The sequence below is a fragment of the Neolamprologus multifasciatus genome, chromosome 8 (assembly GCF_963576455.1).
Source record: "Neolamprologus multifasciatus chromosome 8, fNeoMul1.2, whole genome shotgun sequence".
Taxonomy (NCBI): Eukaryota; Metazoa; Chordata; class Actinopteri; order Cichliformes; family Cichlidae; genus Neolamprologus; species Neolamprologus multifasciatus.
The window spans coordinates 13,910,056-13,934,624 of record NC_140446.1 but is presented as its reverse complement, the minus strand read 5'-3'; the positions used below and the strand labels follow the sequence as shown (position 1 = coordinate 13,934,624).

General features: G+C 39.5%; 1 protein-coding gene across 1 annotated transcript; it reads right to left on the bottom strand.

Moving 5' to 3' along the window:
* Positions 1-1,758: 1,758 nt before the first annotated feature.
* Positions 1,759-24,501, bottom strand: nhlrc2 (NHL repeat containing 2). The gene is made up of 12 exons (XM_085170191.1): positions 24,222-24,501; positions 21,800-21,952; positions 18,267-18,316; positions 15,770-16,175; positions 15,000-15,121; positions 14,779-14,908; positions 12,643-12,736; positions 12,097-12,328; positions 9,242-9,364; positions 8,797-9,006; positions 8,352-8,565; positions 1,759-5,591 (listed from the first exon to the last, which is right to left on the bottom strand). Exons 1-12 carry the CDS (start codon positions 24,382-24,384, stop codon positions 5,329-5,331), a joined length of 2,160 nt encoding a protein of 719 aa, XP_085026317.1. The 5' UTR covers positions 24,385-24,501; the 3' UTR covers positions 1,759-5,328.
* Between the last annotated feature and the right edge of the window lie 68 nt (positions 24,502-24,569).

The window sequence follows — 24,569 nt, the reverse complement described above, 5'->3', positions numbered from 1 at the left end:
ACAATAAATCAGTGTCAGTTTCACAAATCCTGTGAGTGTCATAAGAGGCACATGGCTCTCAAGCCCCTGAGAAAGGTTTTTAAAAGCTCTTTTTGTGCTGGTGAAAGGAGCTGTGTGCTGGTGAAGCTCTTATCTGATCACTCACATTCGAACTCCTTACTTGGGGGGTGATCTCGCAGTTAAATTAATATTCATTTTAATGTGTTATACCACCACAAGTGAGAGAAGAGATGGCAGCTTTGATGACCCAAGCGCCTTACCTGACTGGGTATTTTATCCATGTACTGTGTTGATGTTTTCAGTTTGCCAAATGTTAACTGAGGCTCTGTGTGTGTGTGTGTGTGTGTGTGTGTGTGTTTGTGTGTGGCACAGGGTTAATGATGCTGCCAGAAGGACAGTGAGGAAAGCAGCTGAGGGGACAGAGGGATAAAACAGCAGGAAAAGACTCAGAGTGAGTCAGGAGGCCAATAATAGCTCCCCGTCTTAAGCAACCATGTCGTTGTCATGTTTATCTTTGCATATTAAAAGTATCTGGTTAAAGACAGATTTATTTGCTTTTATTTCTGATTTATCCTCAGGTCTGAGACGCAAGAGCTCTTTTTTGTGGCGGTTCTAACTTGTGGAGTTTATCTTCGTGTTAAAAAAATACACATAAAAGAATCACAAGATGACCGTCCACATCGTTGCTACCCACAACACATTCCACCTCAAGTCTGGGATTTTGTCAAACACTAATATTACTCCCCTGGGACAGTTCTGAAAAGACCTTTGAAGCTTGCCAGAGAAAGGACCGTTTTTAAATAGCATTTTGCAGCTCATCCCATGGCCAGAGTGCATAAAACAAGAAAGTGCTTTCACAAAGCCCTGAGTGCACCCCGGGGACATAAGAATTTTCAAGTTGTAGATCTGGAGCTAGGTTCCTGGCATGATAGGATAAAAGGATGGAGATAAAAGCGGGCAGCTTACCTATCAATGTCTTTTTCAATAAACTGTAATTTTTGCTCCTCTGGCAGAGCGAGCAGCAGCCTAAAGATTCCTTTAAAATGCAACGGAGCTCCCAATAATGTCACAGATTCCAGTAAATGCAATAAAGTTTTCACCTGGTTTGATAGAAACATGTAACAATCTGACAAAAAGGGGAAGAAAAATCAAATGTTTTCAAACTGATTGGGGAAAAAAAAGTAATTTCAAAACTAATTTTGACAGATGATGGAACAAACCTGTAAAAATAAATGTGCTCATTTTGAATTTGATGCCAGCAACACCTTTGAAAATAGTTGAGTTTTGATCTTCTTTGCAACTGTGTTGCATCACGTCTTATTTTCTTACCAACAATCTGTACTCTGGACTTCAGACAGGTCAGTTTGGTACAAAGAATTTTTTTTTTTTACTACCACGCCATTTATTGGAATATGTGCAGAATGTGGTGTGACATTGTCCTGCTGAAATTGGCATCCAAGCATCCAATGGCTGGATTCATATGTTGCTCCAACACCTAGATTTTGATTCAGCATTAATGGTGCCTTCATAGATTTGGATTTCAGTCACTAGTGCAGGAACTGAAAACTATTTTAAATTCTGTGTTTCGCACCGGTCCACCTTATATGAGGCCCGGAAAAGAAGAAGTGTTTCTGGATCTTAGACAGTATTGTGCAAAAGAAAAGAACCAACTATATCCAGAACAACAGAATCAGCGTTCTGGGATTTCCTTTCCTGGATGATTATATGTTGCTAGGAAAATGGGGGAAAAAAGGGAAATAGATGCAACGATTTATTGAAACATGTGCAAACATAAATGGACAATACAGTAAAATTGTAATTAGAGTTACATATCATAGATAAGAAAATGTAGAATCTGCCCTTTACATTAAATAAGTACATTAGGTCAGTTGCTGTCAATAGGAAATGAGCACACCCATATATCCATGATGAGTGGTTATTGTGGGCGCATCAACCATTATACCAGAATAGATTTTAGATTAGACACCAGCAGAAGATGATAAGCACTGCAGAACATGGCCAATGTTAGAGGCAAAAAAGCAAACAGTTCATTCAATTGCCATCAAATTTTCTTTCTCAGGAAATTAGAAAGTAGAAACCTCGCCCAGATATTATCTGAGCTGCAGGAAATTTTGCTATGTTTGTATTTATAAGTGGAGATATTTGTATTTATTACAGGTATTTTTTGAGTCTGTAATAACTGGCAATGAGTGTTGCATTTAAATCTAGACTTTGACCAGTCAGCAGTGGTTTTAACCTTGGAACTGTCCCATGGACGCCATTTCTGCCTCTTTCTTATTGTTGAATCATGAACTCTGACCTTAACTGAAGCAAGTGAAGCCTGTAGCTCTTTAGATGTTGTTCTGGGTTCTCTTGTGACCTGGATGAGTCGTCAATGCGCTCTATGAGTAGGTTCACCTCTGTTCCAGGTTTTCTCCATGTGTGGATAACGGCTCTCACTGTGGTTCACTGGAGTCCCAAAGTGTTAGAAATGGCTTCATAACCCTTTCCAGACTGATAGAAGTCACTGACTTTGTTTCTCCGCTGTTGCTTTTTGAGATCTTTCAGCCTACTTCACTTAGTTTCGGTTTAATTCATGCTTTCACAAGGGAAGATGATTCGTTTTCACTAGCTTTTATTTCTTAAATAAATGAAATTATCATGTAAAAGCTGTATTTTGTATTTACTCTGGTTATCTTTGTCTTATATTAAAATTAAAAAACATGTGACAAATATGCAAAAAAGAGAGACAGAAAGTAGGGAGGGGCAAATACCTTTTTTCACAGCACTCAGGGTTCAAAGGTATCAAGATTGACTCCAAGCCCATATATTTTACTGCATTCAGTTACTGCAGCTGCATTTTTGTTGCATGCGAAAGCATTTACACAAAATTAAACTGAGCTTGAACAACTCCAATAATTCTTGTTCCAGGACTTGTTAATTGACTAGGAAATACACACAAAACTGTTTTTCTGTAACTTCATTGTAAACACGAGAGACTGCTTCTGTAAGCTGTCTGTTTCTAACTATGTTAATGACCAAAACTGAGCTAGAGTAAAAAAAAAAAGAAAAAAAAAAAGAGGGCTCTTTCTTTGTAACAGGAATGAGAAAAATGAAAGATATTAACCATGCGTCAAACAGGAGGTCTGCGTATGAGGCCAGCTCAGAAATAAACTGGCATTTTTACATTTTTATGTAACGAGTATGCTCATTAGTGATGCTTTTGATAGCATCTCATATAAAAGAGCTCCAGCACTTCAGCTTATTAATGTATTGGTTGGAATTACGCAAAACAAACTGATTCTCAAATACTGGGAAATGAAAAGAACGACACACAAACCAGACTAGATAAAATAAGTTTTATTAGTTTTTCCTCACTGTGCTGCATATTAAAGTGCAACACGGAGAAGCCAAAGTATTAACAAGGTGCCCCTGAAGACAAAAGCATGCCAAAATGTGTCTGAGAAGTCAGAAATGAGGAAAAAACAAAATCAAGTGAGAGTTACAAAACAATATCAGGAGCTTAATGCCCACCGACAGCCACCCAAAGGTTATTAGTGCTCATTAAGAAGTGCCAGAGGGATAAGACAGCTGAGAAAGTACAACAACTGCAGTTCGCTGGAAATAAATAACTTGTGGGAGTTGAAAAAAAGAGAAAGGAAAAACAAAACAATATTGCTTCTAATACGGTTAAAGTGCCATGAATGTACACCATCCATGCAATCCTTTCCAAGGCACTTGGGCTGAGTGAGCCAAACCAAATAACAGCAGGCTGACAAGCACAATTAGGTTATGAGACATGATGACAGCAACGATAATCAAAATGCTCTCACAACAACTCATAACTTAGTAAACCAATAAAGGCAAAATGACAAAACAACTTCCACATTATCATATCGCATTACACAACGTGATCGAGCGGATCATTATTAGCATTCCTTTCATATAATGTTCCCTTTGTGATGCTGAGATGAAGTGTATAAATGCTCGATGGAGAGAATTTAATGAGACTTTGGTTTCAGCACGCGGGAAGCAGGCGGCAGTCATGTCGGTGTCCTCGGTTCACGAGAGGCCGCTTCCCCCTCCTCGAAAACAGGCACTTTACTCATTACTCAAAATAACAGGTGGTTCGGAATCAGAACAGCTTCTGGTGCGCTGTGAATAATCGCAATCGGAAAGCTTCTGGGCTACGAGAGAACAGTGTAAACGGCTTAAGAAGAATCAGTCTGCTGCCACACGTGTAAACAAATGCGCGCGGGATGGGAGCTTGATCGGCGGGCACCTTTCCAAGCTGATGTGACCAAACCAACCCCGCGCTGATCTGCGGTAATACGACATTTAAAGGAGGAAAGTGAAAACGTTTATACCGCGGCGCTGCACAACTTTAACATTATAATGATAACGAGAAAGGAGAGTCTCTGCATGGACACGTTCAATAAACCCCCAACTGCATAAAGACTTAAGCGTCACACATCTGTCCTCTCCTGCTAACTACCTCCTCTGCTGGGCTGAGATTCAATGAAAGATTGGAGATTTTTATCCTAACCTAATAATCCCTGTGAAAGCCTTACATAATTCAAATATCCTTTTTTTTTATGAAGACACTGGCTGGAACTCGATATTAGCATTGAAAAGTTGATTCATATAAAGTCTCCATTTAAAGAAATTCTACTTATTTTATTACTTATCGACGTATAATAATAATAATAATATTCATAATAATAATATTCATAATAATAATCACTTCAAATCCTCCTTCCTCAATTAAAGTAAAAATATAAAGCTGAAGTTTTAGTTTTTACTTTGTTTTTAACACCTGAAAGAACTTGAGATTTCCCAGAAGAAAGAAAACGGATGAAAATCTCCTTATTTATCTGCCCATCAATCACACCAGCAGTGCTACGATAAATTAGATATTCATAGTTTCTCATTAAATAACTTTAATAAGTTTCCTTATTCTCTTAGTTTTGATAAACAACTTGGCAAAAAACCCACACATTAGCAATGCAACCTGTCATGAGAGCTCACTACATAAATATAATATATAGTATATCTGCGGGTGTCTATCTGCACTCCTTTAATAGCCGTCGCACACAGTCGAGAACATTACCGAGCTAATGTGTTATATGTGAAGAGACATCCGAGTATCTAAGAAAATCAAGTTCACTCAAATCGCCTTTTTTCATCACAGTGAGAGCTCTGTCAGAAACAATCGTTCCTTCCTGCTTTCAGAAGTATGAGCAGGCCACAAGAGCGATTAAGCTGAGGTCTCAACGCAACACAAAGTGTGGACTCGAAGGCTATTTTAACTAAGACATGTAGGCGGCTTCAGAAGGCATGAGTCAACTCCACGATGACCTCTCCCTCTCCAGAACTGGCGTTTATTTGAAGAGGCTGGGAGAATGAAGCCGCTTTCATCATGCAGGTTTTACCTGCTTCCGTACAGTAGTACACCCATACGGCCAACGTGAGGCTTGGACTGCCGTTTGATTCCTTCATAACGACTGGAAGTTTGGCTGAGATGCAGAGGGGCTGTGAGACATCCTTAATGGAACCAGTAAGCACCTGATGGTCTAGCAGCCACTCGTTACCTTTAAAAAAACAAAACAAAACAGGAAGTGATGTCAAAGGACGTCCAACTTTTATGTACAGTGTACATGCCTTGCTGGTAAACTGGTAAACTCAGGCCAGGCATTAACCTCAATGTTACTTTGAGATGAAGCACCCAGTTAAGCATTGTTGCAGCACTCTGCACAGTCTCTCCCAGCGGCTTAGCGCACCCTAGTACTGCTCAGGAACCTTTCCAGATCCCAGTCTGATTGGTAGTTCTATCTCAACTCTGTAAGGATATGCTTCCAAAGTCTAGGACACTCTCAGAATCCCAGTATTGTGTCCAGAATTGGCCTGGCAAGGACTAATCTGGACTTTGCTTTGGGAAATATGAAGGAGGCCATAAATTTTGGACTTTTCATCATCAGCGTTTCTCTATCATGTCAAAAAGAAAAACAAGACTTTTTTTATACTCGCATACAATCTTTTTCCAATATAAAGACATATTCAGGATTAAAAGTGTGGTTAAACTCCTGTATAGTGACAGACAGTGACGTTTACTTGTCAGGCACACTGAATATCGTGGGCTGTCCACAATGAACCCACAGACAGATGCACTTCGAGAATAACTTAAAACTAAGCTCAATCCCCGGTTTGGTCACGTGTCCGCCTTAGTTCATCCATGTTTTGAAAGAACAGATGGCTTTGAATGAGAATGGCTGGCTGGCGTCTTGATTTATTGCTGAACGTAGTGCGGTGCAGCCAGAGTGACTCAAGCCTGCACAGTAAAACAGTCCCTCTGAAATATTAGGACAAACTCATATACCCTTACTAAATCAAATAAAGAGTGGTTGAAGACATTCATTTTCTGAAACACAGGGAATATTTTTAGACACAAGTACACATCTGAAGCGACACGACCACTGAAAGATAAATGAAAGTCGAAAAGAATCACGGGAGCGTCAGCGGTGAGAAAATATCACGCCACAGAGACCACAGAACCCAGGCCGGCCGAGATTAATGAAGCTGATGCCTAACGCTGGGTCCCAGGGAAGCCATTTCTAAAAAGCCACTAAAAAACAATTTAGATCTGGCGTGCACTTCTAACTTGATCCATTAAAATCCCTGCCTCTGCTCTGATCTGATCAGCATAAGTCTAGACTGGGTATAATGGGACAGCGGGGGATCACGTAACATAGCCTGGTAGCTAATTATGTGAACCAAGGCATGTCGTCTTATCGAAATACTCTAAAAATAGCCTGCCGTTATCGAGGATTGCATGCTGCAGCGCTCAGGATGATGGAAACACTTTTGGTGCAAACGTAATGAACAGACCACAACTGTCACTAACATCACATTACATTTAAAAAAAAAAAAAAAAAAAAAAAAAAAAATCACATATCAATCGATCCTATGGTCAACACTACAATCTGAGAGAATTAAACCTCTTTAGAATATAAAATCATAAACAAAGCCATCCACGCCTCGTACCTCCTCGCTGGTGGTTTAAAAGAGCTTCTGAGTGATTTAAGTATTTGTCTTTGTTTTAGCTGCGAACTATAAATTCCAGGTGTGGGCTGGCAGAGTGAGAATCTGCTTGTTGAACGGTGAAAACGACGTGCAGGCAGGTTAAGCATCCTTCACTTTTTGACAGATCAGAGACCAAAATAAAGTTTTGTAGGAGAGAATTAGAGGCTTCACTCCACAACGCGCTCATTCTAAGCACAGAGAGGACGTTTATGCTGCAGCCCTGACTCTGGTTGGTTACCCTGACGAACAGAGAAATAACTTGAGGAAAAGCATGCATTTTTTTTTTCAAACAAGCTGTTATACAAAGCAGCTGCTGTAAGCTGCCTCCTCACTGTTCTGCCACCTAAATCCTTCCACTTCTGGTTCCCAGCAGATATTTGTGAAGTCTCTGCCAAACACTGCTGGGGTTTTAGAATTCAATTAACCTCTCACCTGAACGGACAAAAAAGTCCAATCAAAGCTTAGACGCAGCAGATCTTCGGGTCCTCGGGTTTACACACATTACAGTGACGTCTGTAGGCTGCTGCTTTAGTGCTTTTCTTCAGCCAACACGCAACAAAATAATTAACTTGCATTAGTCTGGCCCAGCAACACAATGGAAATACAGCATGTCTGACTAACTAGCTTAGAAATTACAGTAATAATAACAAAAAAAAGCCTAATTTCTGTGTCACAGCATCATGTAATTTTACCAGATAACTAATACAGTCAATCAGCTTCGAGAGGTGAGCTGAAGGTTCTCAATCAAGTCACAGAAGAATTACTTATTTTTTATATGCAGTGGTTAGCACTTTTCCCGCACAGCAAGAAGCTTCCTGGTTCAAATCTCCAGTGATGCTGGGGCCTTTGGTGCTTGGAGTTTGCAGGTTTTCCCAGCGCCTGCCTGCGTTTCTCCAGCTTTTTCCCACAGTCCAAAAACATGCACAGCAGGTTAACTGGTGATTCTAAACTGACTATAGATGTACAGTACTTACTAAAGAAGCATTATATAAATGAGTGTTTATAAGTGCTCTTTAGTTGAAACTGAGAAGTCGAATTTTGTCAACATTATCTCAAAATCAAAAACTTTTCGTGCAAAACTTTACTTAAAATTCCAAGTGTGTCCCTGTGAACATGTGCAGCTGTGTGGCAGAAGCTCATGGATGTAACATCAGTGACAGGATGAGGTGTCAATGATGGTCAAGACACCTTTCATGGGCATGAAGGCTAAACATGCTCAGAACATTTACATGCATGATACTTCATGTAACAGTGACTGAACTTTGTCTCACCCTCTGCTGAGAGTGCCCAGCAGCTGGGCGCCTCTTCAGTGAGTTTGGTCCCTTCTGGAAGTGACAGTGTGACAGACATGATGACAGTCTGGCCCGCAGTCACCGCTACTGGCGCCATTTCTTTCCTGGCAGCTGATTTAGGCAGCGTGGGGGCTTTGGTCGGACCCGAGGGCTTTGTAGGTACCGAGTCTGTGCACTCGTGGGAGATGGGGAGCTGGTTAAGAGAGAGATTTGGGTGTTTGGATTAAACAAAAGCAAGGAGAAAGCTACCCTAACTTACAATGTCCTGTCTTTGTCACCTTTAATTCAATCTCTTCTAGCGCAGAAGCTTTTAGGACAGATTAATTACACAAACGTGTACAAAATGTAAAGCACTTTCTCAAGGTTGGAACCACACTTTTCCCAAATACACACACACGCACACACACACAGGCAACACACTCACCAGCGAGACAGTCTTGGAGGCCAGGTCCAGCACTTTGACTTGGTGGTTGTTGGTATCGGCCACGTAAAGCAGTTTTCCGCCGTCACCAACACAGATTCCTCCAGGTTCATTGAAGCAGGATTTGTTAAACTCTGGGCCCAGAGTATCTCCAGCATCTCCTGTTCCTGCTAATGTGCTACACTGCTTTGTTTTTGGATCCACCACCTTGATCTGAGGAGAACCACAGGCACACACACACACACACACACACACACACACACACACAAACAAACAAGCAAGATGTTGGTTATCAAGAAAAAAAAATTTCCTTCATGGAATTAGATTAAAAGGAGATTTAACCACTTTGGCATGAACTCAGTCACTTCAAGGAACTCATTACATAACATAAGTGTTAAATTTGCACAGTACAGCTTTAAAATGCAGCCTTGTGACAATCATCTGTTACCTTGTGGTTGTAGGAGTCGACTACATAGAGCAAGTTTTGTTCGGAAGCCCAGGCAACACCAAGAGGATGCTGGAGTTTGGCATCCACCCCTTTCCCGTCCACATCCCCAAAAGCAAAAAGGTTCTGTTTTGAACAATACAAAACACTGGTTAGAGAAAAAAACATATTATCGACTAAAATTACAAAACACCCTTAACTGCATTGAAAACAAGACAGGAAACTGAAGAAAGCCGAAGCCTTTTCTATCTTATGAATGATGAATTTTATACATAAAAAGATTAAGACTGTGAAATAAATCATTTTAGTTTTTTGTGTGTGCCATGATTCATTTGAAACTAACATGACCAAACAGATAATCCCATCAACAACCAATTTGTAAGAAGCTGTGATAACATTTCGATAAATTGGTTATAATTTTGTACCAGCTCTGTAAATAACAACAGCAACAGAAAAGGACCATGATAACAATCTTCAAAGTCTCATGATTCTCCTGGCTCGCTGACTAAACAGCTACAAGGTGTTTACAACAACATATTCTTGGAAATGTAAAATCCACTGAGTGAAAGCCAATAGGGATAAATCCATTATCTAACTGCACAAGTGTGAGCTTGAAACATCTCAGCAACCCAGACCAGACTTCAGCTGAAGAACGAGGTAAACAGAATTTGGTCGATTTCAAAAAGGAGCTGGAGGACCTGGAGCATGCTCGTAGATGTTCTCAACATTAAAGGGGTTGTGCACCATGAATTCACCTCCCAGACTTGAGAATTTGCAATGCAGACAACCTAGACTGAAATGCGAAACAACGCAATCTTCAGTCACTGGTAATTAAACTAGCTAGATCCAGTTACATGCAGCTTCATCCTCTACCCCAGCGGTCCCCAACCCCCGGGCCTCGGACCGGTACTGGTCCGTGAGTCGTTCCAAGAGTTGAGGCTCAGGTGTGAAATGTATAGTTTTCAGGGTTTTTATCGGTTTTCAGCGTTATTTTGTTATCGTTTTTAGTTTTATTTTGTTGTATTTATCCGCGACACCTTAAAGGCCGGTCCATGAAAATATTGTCGGGCATAAACCGGTCCGTGGCACAAAAAAGGTTGGGGACCGCTGCTCTACCCCCTAAAAATGGAACTCTGTATTTTGTTGCATGTGGCAAGACGACAGTAATCAGAAGAATGGTTGCCAAGGATGCAGAATTACCCTCGAGTGTGAATAAAGTGCTTTAAATGCTCAACTATAGTAGAGAAGTGTTACATAAGAAACAGTCCATTTACTATCGAAGACATGAAATCAGCCGCCACATCAGAAGCAGTGCAAAAAAGATGCTGAATCTAAAATAAGATACGTTTTTTGATTTTCACAGATGGAAAATAAAAGTCTAGCTTTTATTTTTATTTTAGTTAACTAAAATGTTTTTTCATATCTACTTTCAGTTTAGTGTTAGCTAACTGTAATAACCTTACACTGGATTGTTTGGAAATGTCAAGGTGGGCATATATTTTGGACTTTTAACCATTTTTTCACCCGTTTTACAGCTTTTTCTACTGATAAACACCCCTCCCATGGCCATTCATACTACACCAAAGTAATACAATAATAGAAAAACAGTTACAAATAACAGAATTGTTCCCATTTTTCCACCATCTACTGTAGAAATGTATGTATTTTTTCACAACAGATCCACAGTAAAAAAAAAAAAAAGGTTAAAAAAATTTAAGAGTTGCACTGACAGATTTCTTTCACATACTACATCAGTATTTCTTTCTCATGTAAAAAAACAAAAAAACAACAACACTGTTTTTTGTCATACTGTCTGTTATTATATTAAGATATCTCCAGGATTAAAGGTGCAGTTAAATCTCTGCACGGTGACTTACTCTTTATGTGTCCACAGTGTAAAATGAGTCTGACATCTCTGCTTTAGCTCAATTTGACAACTGATATTACTGTAAAAGTGCAAACATGAGAGGACGCCACCTCAACTTCAATACTGTTTGGCTGTTCTAGATCAACTCCTTAAACATCTGTGGGCAGCTAATAGTTTCTCCCGGCTCTTCACCATGTTAAATAAACTGTATATGACTCTCTAGTTAATTACTTCCTGCTCTCATGGGGACTTACAAGCTTTAGATCTCTTGTGACTTTCCAAAAATACACCAGTACGGCAAGACAAAGAAACTACAGCAGAGCTGCTGTAAGAGCATGAAGGTATGCACAAACATTGTTTTTCAGGCTTTCCTTTAGCAACAAACAAGAGGGTCTGTGTTTACTTGTTTCTCTTTAAAGGAAAAAAAAAATCCATATTTTTATGCATACAAAAATAGCCCTAAACTCTGCGTGAGTGCCTAACAATGATTCATATTTGTGCAACATTTTTCTTCATAATTGTCCAAATGTTTTGTGTGGCTGGAAATGTGGCAGACTAATGTGCAGGTTTTACACGGTGTGTTTTGCGTTGATGTATGATGACAGAGCCAAGCACAGGACACATCATCATTGAAAGTGCTGCACAAGGTTATTCCGCAACTACAGTCTGCTTCGGAAATGGACTTTTAATTTGTCTCCACTAGTTCATCTGCGCGGGCTTTTTCTTTCTATAAGAAGTTCACCTTTTAAAGTAGCAATAAAAATTGGACAATATGGTAAACAACAAGCTGATAAATTATGTGCACTATATCATGCTGGTCTGTGAAACGTCATTAAGAGATGCTGTAACTGTTTGTTTCAAACCACATGAGCATTATAACTGGAAATAAGGATACTTGAAAGGTATCCAGCAGAGGGAAGATGATGATGAATGGTAAATAAAGCTTTTTTTACACTATAAATTAATTTTCCCCTATTTACTATACACCCACCAGTGGGTCTCTCTCTCCTCCGACCAGCAACTTGACGGCTCCATCCTTCAGCGCCAGCGTTCGGATGGTGCTGCTTTCGCTATCGGCCACATACATGCAGCTCCAGGGCTCCTCTGGGGCTAAAGCCAGGCCTGAAGGCTGGGCAAAGCCTGCCTTGTGAGGGTAGGCGTTGTTCCGGTTCTCTTCGTTGCCGCTGCCCGCCCATCGCACACAAGTCCCTGCCTTGGACTCACTGTTCAAATGACAAGACAATGTCATTAAATACTAGAATGCACTTCTTGGTGCACAGAGTTCCAAAAAGGAGAAAATCTGTTTGTTTTTTTTGTTTTTTTACTAAAAACAAGACTGAGATTGTATCCCCTGTTTATTTGCGGTAATTAAAAAAGATTATTACATAATGTGACCTCCTGTGAAACTGCCGACCACAGAAGACACACAAGAAGAGGAATCCATTTTCACAGTTTTAAAAGGAGAATTACAACCATGTCATTATATTATCAGAATATGTTTCGAAGCGGCCGTGGCGGTCATGTACTGGTCTCTCACCTTCCTTTGGGCAGTTTTCCATCAGCTAGGAACAAAGCCCAGATCTGGTGAGTCCCTGCCATGGCTATCCACAGCACGTTGTCTTCATCGCCGCCTACACATGAAAATAAAACGCAAAAAACCCCACAGGATAAATATGGGAGCAGGAACTGGTGTCAGTGCTCTTGGCCATCTACCAGTCAGCCTCAGTATCATTCACAAACTGCTGTGATATTTGTCCTTCGTTGTTGAGCTATGTTCTTGAGGTGTGTTTGGGACTACAGTCTGCTCAAGCACAAGGACAAAATGTGTTGTTGTTTTTTTCAAAGTAAAAGTAAGAAATAGATTTTTTTTTTCCAGGCAGCAAAATTATTTTTGCAAACTCCCCCTCTCCCGATCTGCTGATTGCTCAGCGTCAGAACTGAGTCAAAATATGGAGCCATGCAGGTTTAAGACACACAGCAGCCTCTCTGACAAAGGCCATATGCACTCAGCAGATACAATACTGCCACTGTGATGAACGCACAAGCCTTACAGACGTGCACCATCTCTGTTGTATTTTTAATGCGGGGCAAAGTTCAGCCTTTCTTGATCAAAACGGGTGGACTGTCAGGGATATATACTTGACTCAAAGCCAGTCTAGCACTTTATAGTTCAAAAGGTGTGGGATCCTCTTGATTTGGTTGAATAATTTATTCATCCACATCTTGAATAAATCATGAATATGTGGATGTGTGTTTGGACGTTCTCTCAGAAGACAATGTCAGGGTACATCCATACTAATAGAGTTTTTTTTAAACACTCACTGTCTAAACCATGCGGGCGATGTTTAAGGAGAGATTTAGTCAGAACAGGCAGAACCTGAAAACGTCTTTGCTTTCTGACTGGGTCAATGAAGCCAAAATATTAAACTCACACATTTACTTCATTTCATCTTTTGAATATGCCTTTCCCATGTAATTGATAACGCTCTTCGTATCACTCTGGGTTGATGCATTTCCAATCTGTTTTCTGCTGCCATGAACACCTTCTGTGTGTTGCTTTGAGTAACAGTTCCCCATCTTTCTAGGTCCAAGCAAAGAAATCTTTGTTTTATTTTTGCTTCCTTCATAGTATTTTCTTCGAGCACCCAGCCCTCCAATTCCTGTTTACCATGGTAAATGCATACCTTTCCCAGGGATGTTAGCACAGACAGAGAGTACTTCCAAAATTGAGCCATTTGGTACTTACAGAAGTGCCGAATGGCTCATTTTTATGGAAATTATTTTAATATTAAAAGACTGCTTTAAATTTTAAATGTATTAGTCAGGGTGTACTGAAGTTAAAGGTTCTGAGACCAGCTTAAAACCAGCTGGCTGTGGCGTAAATCAACCTGAGGCAAAAAATTAACTGCGGTAGCCCTGAAATCTTCTATGCTAAACACTTTAAATTAAGAACATTTGTATAAATCACACAAACACATACCTCTACATTATGAATCGTTGAGAACCGCGCTTGCCAGAGGCAAAATAAACATCTCTGTCCGGACATACAGTTTCATTCTTTGTTTCTTTTACTTAAGGACACAATTTATGGGGACAGTTTCCTTCAAATGCAACCGCTAGATCTTACAAGAGGTGTTTAATGTTCAAGAACAAAATAATTAATTAAATCAGTCTGCTGGTAACAAAGCATTTAATTTGTCACATTTTTAAATCACAAGGAGAGCAAATAGATAAACAAACTGACTTGTATTTTGCTCCTAGGGTGAAGAAAAATAGATAATCAATGTGGAATAAAAAGTGTATATGAGAGTCTGAGCTGACTGATTATAAATCTAAATTCCACATTAATGACGCTTCATGACAACAAGATATTCACCAAAAAGAGTTTAAAAGAGAAAAGATTCCCACTTGAATTTAAAAATAAAAGTATTGTATGAAATTAATAATCCATTAATAATCAAGTGTATAAATAAATGCTCAAGAGAAAATAATTAAAAGGCAGGGATAAGGAGGATTTGATGTTTTAAGGAGAAATAGAAGTTTTATATTACATTGTTAAAAGTATAAAAGAATGTGTCAGCTAGTGTATTTGTGCCCTGAATACTAAAAGCTTGTTTTGAAGGTGAATCTTCTAAGACTCATACAAGGCAGAAAGGCAATTAAAGTTACTCACTGGCAGTGCCAAGCATCACATCCCAAGGAGAGCTGATTGGCTGCTGTGGTCCCATAGCCCCGCCCTCTTTGTCTGTCCCTTGAGTGCCTACTCCAGCCAGAGTGCTGACTTTTCCCTCTAACAGGTCAATCTACAAGCAGATGCAGACACAGATGGTCAAGGATAAATATCAACAAAGACTTGAAAAAAAGACTTTTTAAAAATAAAATTATTAACACAACCTTTCGAATCAAGTGGTTTTCCGTGTCAGCCACGTATACAGTGTCCCCTTTAACGGCCACACCCTGAGGGGAGTTAAAGGAAGCTTCAGACACGTCGCCATCTTTTCTCCCGCTTTCAGGCCCTGTGACAAAAGGAAAAACCCAGCACTGATTAAAGCTTTCGATCACTTAAAGGTAATAATAAGCCCCAAATATTTATTTTTCATATTAAAATTCAGACATGTCAATATTATTTTTTTTTTACATGAATCCGAGTGGAATAATAATTTTTATTCATGACTATTTGTATGACAATTATTGCTATTTAGTGTCAGCAAAGAAGTAAGTTTCTTCTTTGGGGAAACTAAATAGGAGAAAACTTCAGAATCCCGTCACGCTCTGCAGCTCGGCAAACCTTTCTTATGCGTGCACACTGCACAGAGCTGATGTCAACAACACAAAAATAAAACCAATCCTCAATTTTCTCTCCTCGTTTGTCCATTCTAGGTCAGTGCCAGTTCCCAGCATGTACAAGTCCCTGCTGCTGCCAACCTCTCTGCTGGTCTGGGGACATCAGGCTAACTGCCATGTGGCTCCTCTGAGGGTTGTTGAGGCAGTTGCATAATGCTAAAATGTCATCATTGGCTAAATATTGCTGTTGAACTTTTACAGATCTCACTTATTACAACACAATAGTTTTTGTATTTAATTGCCATTTAAATTGGAGCTCGTTACATCATGCCCATTTGTTGTTGTTTTTTTTAAAAATGCATTGGTGTGAAGTCTCTTACCTCCTATGACATGTAGCAGGTCTCCAGTAGAAGACACCACCAGTATTCTGTGATGTCCTGTGTCTGCTATGACAAGCCTTTTAGTACTTTTGTCTATAGCCACCTTTCCAGGAAAAGAAAGGATGCTGGGTGGCAGGGCGTCTTTGTACAGCTTGATTCCCACTGTGTGAGCCTTGAGCAGACCACACACCCCATAATAACGCAGAGCGCAGTCAGTGAAAAGCATCAGCCTGTCACGGTGGCCCTCACCCACCAGGGAGAAGAGCGAGTTGCCACGTGGTCCGAGTAGGACCAGCGTGGGCCAGCAGGAGATCTCCAGTTCATGCCAGAGACTCGCCTCGCTGTCGTTCACCACGGGGTGGCAGATGTCGTAGCGGAGCACAGCGCTTCGGATGTTGTCCAGGACCTTTGAGAACATGTGCAAAAATGGTGATGAGTTCAAGTGTTATGCTTCAATAAGGCTCCACCTGAATTTATCAAAAAGTTCAGAAACTTTTCCAAGTCTTTTAGAAAAGTCTGCATGTAGCAAAAACTTTACAAAGCTCTTACTTAATGATTTAACTATCCCCCCAAATTACAGGAGCACAAAATACTGGTATTCAGGACAGCCCTTTTATAAGGAAAGCTTTTGCTTTTGCTGTTAAGTTGAAAGTCATCTTTTAAAAGACTAACTGCCCTTTACAATGATTTTAAACAACACACAGGTTGACACATTTTGTATCAAAACACCCAGATTTTTAAACGAGTGAAATGCTGAAACATGACGTACATCATTTTTTGAAGAGTAAAGGTTTAACTGTAAAGAAGCTCTGGATTTCCACTTTTAGTTTAAGCTTTGGATTTCATCTGCATTTGTAGTTAAGCAGGGTAAACCAACATAAAGATCTATTCAAGAAAAGCACATAATTTCAAAGATTAGAAAAGTGGGAAAATCTGCAAGAGACATTTCAAAAACATCGAGCACATCCAGTGGAGCAATATGGAATGTCCTGAAAGAGAAGGAAACCACCGAAGTACTGACCAACAGGCATTTAAACAGGCATCCAAGGAAAACAGGGGCAACTGATGACAGAGACAAATGGTGAGAACAGTAAAGAAAAAAGTAAATAAAATAAAAGTGCATAACATTATGAACAACCGCCAAGGAAAAGTGGCGAAGATCAACAATATAGAGGTCTTACTGCAAAACACAAACTGCTTATTAGCTGTAAAAGAAAATTGGAAAGCCATAATGAAACTGGCAAAAAAGTGCAGAGAAGAGTCAGTTTGAGACAGTTTGGGACCAAAGGCTTCTGGACTTACGAAACAGCGATTTCAACTGTGAAAGTGCTCGAAAGTATGAAGAAAGAAGGCATCTGTTCATGATCCTAAACAATAAAAGCTCATCTGTGCAGCATGGTTGAGGTTTCATGCCTTGGGTTTACATGGCCACTAATGGAACAAGCTAACACATTTTTATTTAGAATCTCCTGATGATCACGATGGTAGTAACAGAGTAAATGCCTACATCTACAGAAACACTTTGTCTTCTGACTTACAAAGAAATGCATCCATACATTTGGCCACATTATCGACGGGAGATTATTTAGGGTTTTGGAGTTTTTTTAAAATTTTAATTAAATTTTAATCCAAATGAAAATACATTTTACCTCCTGAAGAGAACACTGAAGAAGCAAAACCCCACAGACCAATAAAGAAACAAGAAATATGATGCAATTGCATATTGATGCATATTGATGCAGTTATTGCAAACATGGGATGCAGTAATCAAATATGAAATATTTTGGCTTTAAGTTACTTGCAAAGATTGCAACACTTTAACTTGCTTGAAAAACTGGGAGGTTTAATACAATGATACCATTATACCATTACCAACTTATTACTGTGATATTACCCACTTATTACAAACTATAACAGGGTACAGAGCCCATCTATGTAGAGCAAATTACATATACAGTTTTTCTGCATCAGAACGCTACAAATGACTCTCCACGAGCTTAGATATCATTGTAAACCATATAATATCCAGATATTTTGTTGTTTTAATTTGTAAGAATTTGCCTGCCTGTTTGTTTTTGATTAAAAAAAAATAGGGTAAGTACTATGCACATCAAGCATAATTTATTTCCTCACAGTTGGAGAGTACAGATTATTCCCCTGCCAAGCTGGCAAAAGGTTTCATAAAAAAACAAAAAAAAAAGGGAGCCGATAGCAGAATATTAAGAGGAATATCTGAAGAACAGAGTTTCTGGTCCGGGACTGATAAAGAAAGTAAGTTCTTGCAATTTGTATATGCTGCCAAAATCTTATTCACCTGTTTGTATACAGGTATAAAACTTCAAATTAACACCCTGCTCCTACAGCCCTCTTTTTACTTGGAGAAAGGCGAGTAATTTAAACAAAGTAAAAATTAATCGGCATACATGTAGATACTTTTGAAGTATTAAAGAAAAAAGGCAAAAGTTTCCCTGAAATTTCCAAAAAACCCAAAACATACCTTTTCATTGGGGAATTTGGCAGAGTGCACACCAACAATAACCAACCCATCTGAAAAAGAGATTAAACAGCAAACAGTGAGGGTTTAGGCAGAAAGGTGTTGCATAAGACACACATGTCACAAACGTACATGCAAAGATGCACTAAGCACAATGATTTTTCCACTGTAAAATTTAAGAGACCTTCTTTGTAAACCAACCAACCCTCAAGCATAACACATTGCAGGTTTAAGTGAGGTTTCTGGAAAAGCCGTTTCTCAGTAATCATCAAAGATAAGTAAACACTATGCTTATTATACAGCTAAAGACAGAAAGTGGTTATAATTTGTGACTTTGTACAAGGGCTGCAGACTTTCAAATGTTATGCAACTGAATTGCCTAGAACTATGAATGTAACAGGCTGGTGATGTTATTTTTAACACATGCTTTTGTGACACTGAAACTCTCCAAAGAGTCCACAGATAGCAGATATATTGATTAGTTTCCTTCCTTTCTTACAATCATTGTAAAACTCTCTATCGAAACAGCTACTTTTGTACTTCTGTCATTCCTTAAATCGAAAACTCGACAATAAGCTGGGTAAACAGAACCCGAGCGGAGCGGCAGAAATGTCAATGCTACCTTGTCGCTCTGAGAATGCTTTATTCACAGGGAATCGAGCGTGATCACAGATTTTAAAAAATAAAAAAGATTTCTACGTAATAACAAGTTTGATTTTGTGCAGTTTCTACTATTTACAATTTGATTGCATGCAACTGTACACAGAGCAAAACAACTTTCTAAATGGAAAAAAAAAAGACTTGTTTTCATTGATAGAGTTACACAAGAAACAGCAACAGAGCAACTTTCAGTGACAAGGCACTTTGAAAACACTACACACTATTTATTTAAAAAAGCGTGAATCCCATGTTCAGTTTCATTATAAGGCACTGATTTGAGGGAACTAAAAGGTACAGCAAGTTTTCTGATATCTTGTTCCAGATATATGGAGCATAAAACCCTTTGTGGCTTTTTCACTTTAGATTTTAATTCCAGGAACAGCCCTGAGCTGTTCAGCGCTTTAATAACCAACAAATTACAAAGCACCTAAAAAGTATACAGTTGCATTAGTTCATATTTTTGAAACACACACACAAAAAAAAATGCATTTCATAAATGAACCCCACCAGAAGTGAAAACCGCACAGTTCCAAACGCACAAACTCGACACGGTCTGCAGCGGATTTCGTCACCCGCAGCCTCTGCCAAGCAGCGTAGCGCCGGCACAGATTGCAGTGACGATGGGTGGGTCAGGGTGGACTGTGGAGTGACTGGACAGGGTGGCTCCCACACCTCAGTGACAACAGCAGCAAACAGAATGTACCCATAGCGGTGCCAGAGATAAGGCAAGTACGATAATGTGTGGTGGCACTGCAGTCTGCGTGTGTGTGTCTTTTATGTAATGTTCAACTCACAAATGAATTTCAAGTGGCACATCTTCCTCAGATGATAAAACATTTGAATGTAAATAAATATTATGCCTGTTTATCATCATACAAGTTTGATTATATTTTCAGTGATATCTTTTATGCACTTTCTCAACAGGTCCATGAATCTATTATTTATTGTATGCTGCACTTTGTCTGCACTCCCCTGGAGTTTGTACCTATAACAAGAAAATAAAAAAGGGCGAATTTAATCCTTTTTAAGACCTCTCAAGACCTATAGATAGCCTGTTTGAAGGGCCATTAGAATGCCAGAGATTATGCTTTACATGGAGTTGCTATATATAACTGTTCTCATACATTACTGCAGCCCTGAACATTTCTAGATATTACTTCAGAGCTGCATGTGAGAATTTAAGGCCATCAGTCATGGTTTTAATGCATTTGGGAATTGTGAACGCATAAGTACAAAACAATAAACTATAGAGGGGGAGATGTATGCTGTACCTATGCTTACTTAAACTCTTAAAGTCTTGAAAGTATTTTTAGCTACTGTCGCTTCACAGCTGAGATAACGGTCTACATGCCTAAGGAAAAGAAGCAGTTTCCCTGCTCCAACGAATATGGCCCTGAGATGCTGCTCCACAACACATGACCACAGGACCAATTTAAATTGTGTACCTCCAGTGAGGCCCAGTGCAGCTGAAGTGTGACTTTAAGAATACACTATAAAGTCCTGCAGTGCTTTACTTGATCTTCCACCCATTCAACAGTAACCAAATAACGAGCAAATTCTATACTTTAAACTGTCCTGTAGCAAGTCAAAGCTAATGGTATAAGCATTTTTGTAACCATATTGTTTTTACACACTAAAGACAATGAAACTGAATTATCCTGTATGATGTTGAGCACCATGTGATCTGCCAGCGCCCAATGAGAAACTCACTGCAATGAAAAAATGCAGTTTCTCCAGCATCTATGAGATAATGCCAAGAAATTATACTGTAAGTGACAACATCCATCAATGAAGTCTGTTATGAAAACACACCTAGGTCATCACCTGCTTACACCTTTGCCTTTGGGGGAAGAGATACCGCACCATCAAAACCTGCATAAACAGACTAAAAAGCAGCTTCTTCCCCGAGGCTGTGGCATCCATTATATGTCACAGCCATTAGACAATATTGTTATTGTTTATAAATCTCAACCCTAAACCAGTGTAAGTTTTCTAATCTGAGCTTAATAATAAGCTACTGCAAACTCTGAATACACATAACTGAGTCAGTGGACTTCATGCAGGAGGGCAGTGGTTAGCACTGTTGCCTGACAGGGTGTTTCCTGGCTTTAGCCCAATACCAAGTGGGATCGCCTCCAGCCTCAATGACCCTAAGCTGGATAAGCAGTTAAGAAAATAAATGGATGGGTGGATGGGTGAATTATTGATCCACACAGGGCACATCATTAATAGACATTCCCATAATTATTTACAAAAAAAGATGTTTAATAAAGTTTGGCAACAGGCCCCGACAAAAGCACAATCTTTTCTTGTTTGAGAACAGTGCTAAAAACCAGCCCCAAATATTTTTGATTTAAATCTTCACTGGGTATGACAGAGCTTGGGGTTGAGTGCCACTGGAGGGAACCACTCATTGTTGCTTTCATTCTTGTAGTGACGTTTATCATTTAGTTTCAATCTGCCATCGCCTGTCACAGATACAAGGCATGATGTTCTTGATAAGGCAGGTTAGGGTTGAAATTCACACGAACTATCTGACTTTAGTCTTTTTTTTAGCAAAGTGGTGAAATAGATTTACTTGGGAACATCATGCACAAGAACGCACGTCAGACATATTTTCTACCAAACAGGCAAAAGACAAACATGTGAATGGGGAAAGATTGATAAAACATGCTTTTAGAGGATGGCTGATGGCTAGATGGAAAAAATGATTGAATATCAAGCAAAGCATTACGTTATATTTAACGTGGACAGCAAGGAAAGCGATGAGCAGGTTTTTTTTAAACAACACACAGTTTTTCTACTTTAGGATTTTCCTGGGCTGATTAAATTAGCTCTATGGAAACTACCTCGTAGTTAGTAGAGTATGTACAAACCTTTTACAGAGTGTCTCTTCTCTAGTTGATGCAGGTCAGGAAGGATGTGGATGCAGTTGATGCAGCAGTAAGTGAAGAAATCCAGCAGCACCACTTTACCAGCCAGCTCCTTGTTTAAAGAGAGAGGCCCCTCCGTGTTCAGCCACTCTAAGCCTGGAGCAAATCACAGAGTGGAAAATGATGTTGTCATCTTTTTAATCATGTTTAGTCACAGTGTAGGCAAATGCTTTACACTACCATCCTAGAAGGGCTATGGATATAGTAACAAAACACCTAAAAGGCATATCTGTGTTGGGCCTGACACAGCGTTTGTGTCACATGGGAGAAAAAGTTGGATAGTTTGATCGATCAAAGCAGTGACTTGAAAGTTCTCATGGCCCAAGTGTTATGTTAAATACCATAAAAAGTGTTTTTGTTGTAGATTTAGATCAGCTTGTTTCACACTTCTTTCATGTGCACTCTAAATTGTGCCTGATAGCATTTGTCACGCTTAACTCGTGCGCATTTGATAAGTTTACTGTCACACTTTACAGCATGGTGACTATCAAAATCCAGTACAGAGTGAAAGAGTAATACCCCCACCTAAATTTTCCATTGATAATCTTCTCAAGACTTAACCTTTCAAAGAAATGTACGAAAGAGGAAGAACAAAACAAATCACATTGATTCATAATCATATCAGCCAATGGGGTACCTATGTATAGATGTGTGCTTTTTTATTGATGAATCTAGTTGCTCTTTCAGTGTTTAGCCCCAAAGGTTTTTTTTGGCTACACAAATCTCCACTTCATCCCCTTTTTTAGATCTCTTAAGTGCACTTGCACATGGTGTTTTGCAAAAAGCTGCAGGACACCTTGTTCTTGTTGATGAGATAACTCTTCAGAACTCCAACAGTATGTTGGATGAATGGTTGCTGCAGAATGAATTTGGGACCGATCATATGCCTCGCTGTTGGTATGCTGCAGCAGATAAGAATCTACCCCCCCCCCAAAAAAAAAAAAAAAAAAAAACACCCAAAAAACAAAATCACATGCATAAAAGATTAGCACAGTACGGAGCAGCTTAAAAGCTCCTTTTCTTCTTTATCTCTGACTGTGCAGAACAGAGTCCAATTAGATAAATTTAGATGAATTCTGAATTAAGAAAAAAAAAAGAAGCACGGGTTGTGGGGACCTTGTTATGTTCACACTGAGCTTTGTGTGACTCTAGAATTTGATGTTCTAACAGTAGATCACCACCTACTGGTGTGGTGAAATATTGTCAATATGCTGCATCCCTCAGCAGCAGACCCAGGTTTCCCACAACTAAACTTTAATTACATTAGCAATTAATTGGGGAAATATATACAATATTTAGTTAAATGCATTTGTTTTATTTTTTGTTTAGAATAGAATAGGATTTGATTGTTTTTATATTCTTATGCATATAAAAGACAAGTGGATGCTGTTCCAACTATTAAAACCAAGGAACCCTGCATGTTCAGTGGCTAACAACTTATGCCCAACAACTTATCCACTTATGTAAACTAGGGCTAATCAGATTGCAGAACATTGACTCAATATGTGAGATGGTGGTGAAGCTCAAAAATATTTTTAGCTTTCTGACCATTCAAGTACAGAAAAGATCAGATGCACTCCATCTTGTGGATCTAGAGAAAGCATATGACAGGGTGCCAACACAGGAACTATGGTGCCACATGAGAAAGTCAAGAGTGACAGAGAAGTTTGTGAGGGTGGAGCAGGGTACGTCTAAGAACAGTGTGCAGCAGTTGAGAGATATAGGTTAAAGTTTCATCAGGGATTGGCTCAGAGCCCCTTCTTGTTTACAGTGGTAATAGATAGGTTAACAGGTGAGGTCAGGCATGGACTATGATACTTGCAGACGACACTGTAATCTGTAAGGTGTCGAGATAGTGAAGGTGGATGAGTTTAAATACTTTGGGACAACCATCCAAAGCAGCGGACAGTGCGCAAGAGTGGTAAAGAAGATAGGGTGGAGTGGGTGGAGACGAGTGACTCGGGTGATTTGTGACAGGAGGATAATAGCAAGAATGAAAAGGAAGGTTTACAAGATATTAGTGAGCCCTACTGTGATGTACTGCATTGACAAATATACATATTTTACATATTATTAAATTACGTGAATGCCTGTAATTTTTCTTCCTCTTCCGGAGTAGATAAGATAGCTAGCTAATTAATTGACAGACTATGAAGAACTTGTGTTTAAGGGTTACAAGGCGTGTGGTACTGTAACGTTAGCTTTTAAAAGGAAGGAGAGCTCTTCCTAAGTAGACTGCGATTGTCCAACATTCTTAATGTATATATGAATGAACATGCCGAGTCCTGTAGTGACGAGCAGAGTTGGCAAACTCAAGTCAAACTGCTACGAAAGAGAGGCGAAGTGTTTAAGCTAAAGCTCTAACCTGTCTGGAAATCGGGTATCTTCAGGTCCTCTCTCTCGTCTAACTTTTTTAGATATTGTTGAACGAGATCTTCTTTTTCTTGCTGTGTTGTAGCGTCATCTAAGGCGTTATCCAGCTGACTTTGGACAGGAAACAGTGTAGAGACGCTGCACCGGGACGCCATGTTTCCAGCAACAACCAGCTAGCTCGGTAAAGCAGCGAAGAGATTCATACCGCGGATTTCGACACAATAGCAAAAATGTTATCGTCTATAAGGGCTCTAAAAGAGTTTCAGTTTCAATTATCCAATTAAATACCCTCTAAAATAGGGTTCTTATTTTTTTCAGCCTTCAAATCAAACAATTGGCT

Excerpts from the sequence above, each read along its gene's own strand:
- nhlrc2 (XM_085170191.1), bottom strand. The coding sequence starts at position 24,384 with ATGGCGTCCCGGTGCAGCGTCTCTACACTGTTTCCTGTCCAAAGTCAG. Across the intron at positions 18,317-21,799 it reads GAAGAGACACTCTGTAAAAG|ATGGGTTGGTTATTGTTGGT; the intron begins GTTTGTACATAC and ends TCTCTTTTTCAG. Across the intron at positions 12,329-12,642 it reads GGAAAACTGCCCAAAGGAAG|TGAGTCCAAGGCAGGGACTT; the intron begins GTGAGAGACCAG and ends TCATTTGAACAG.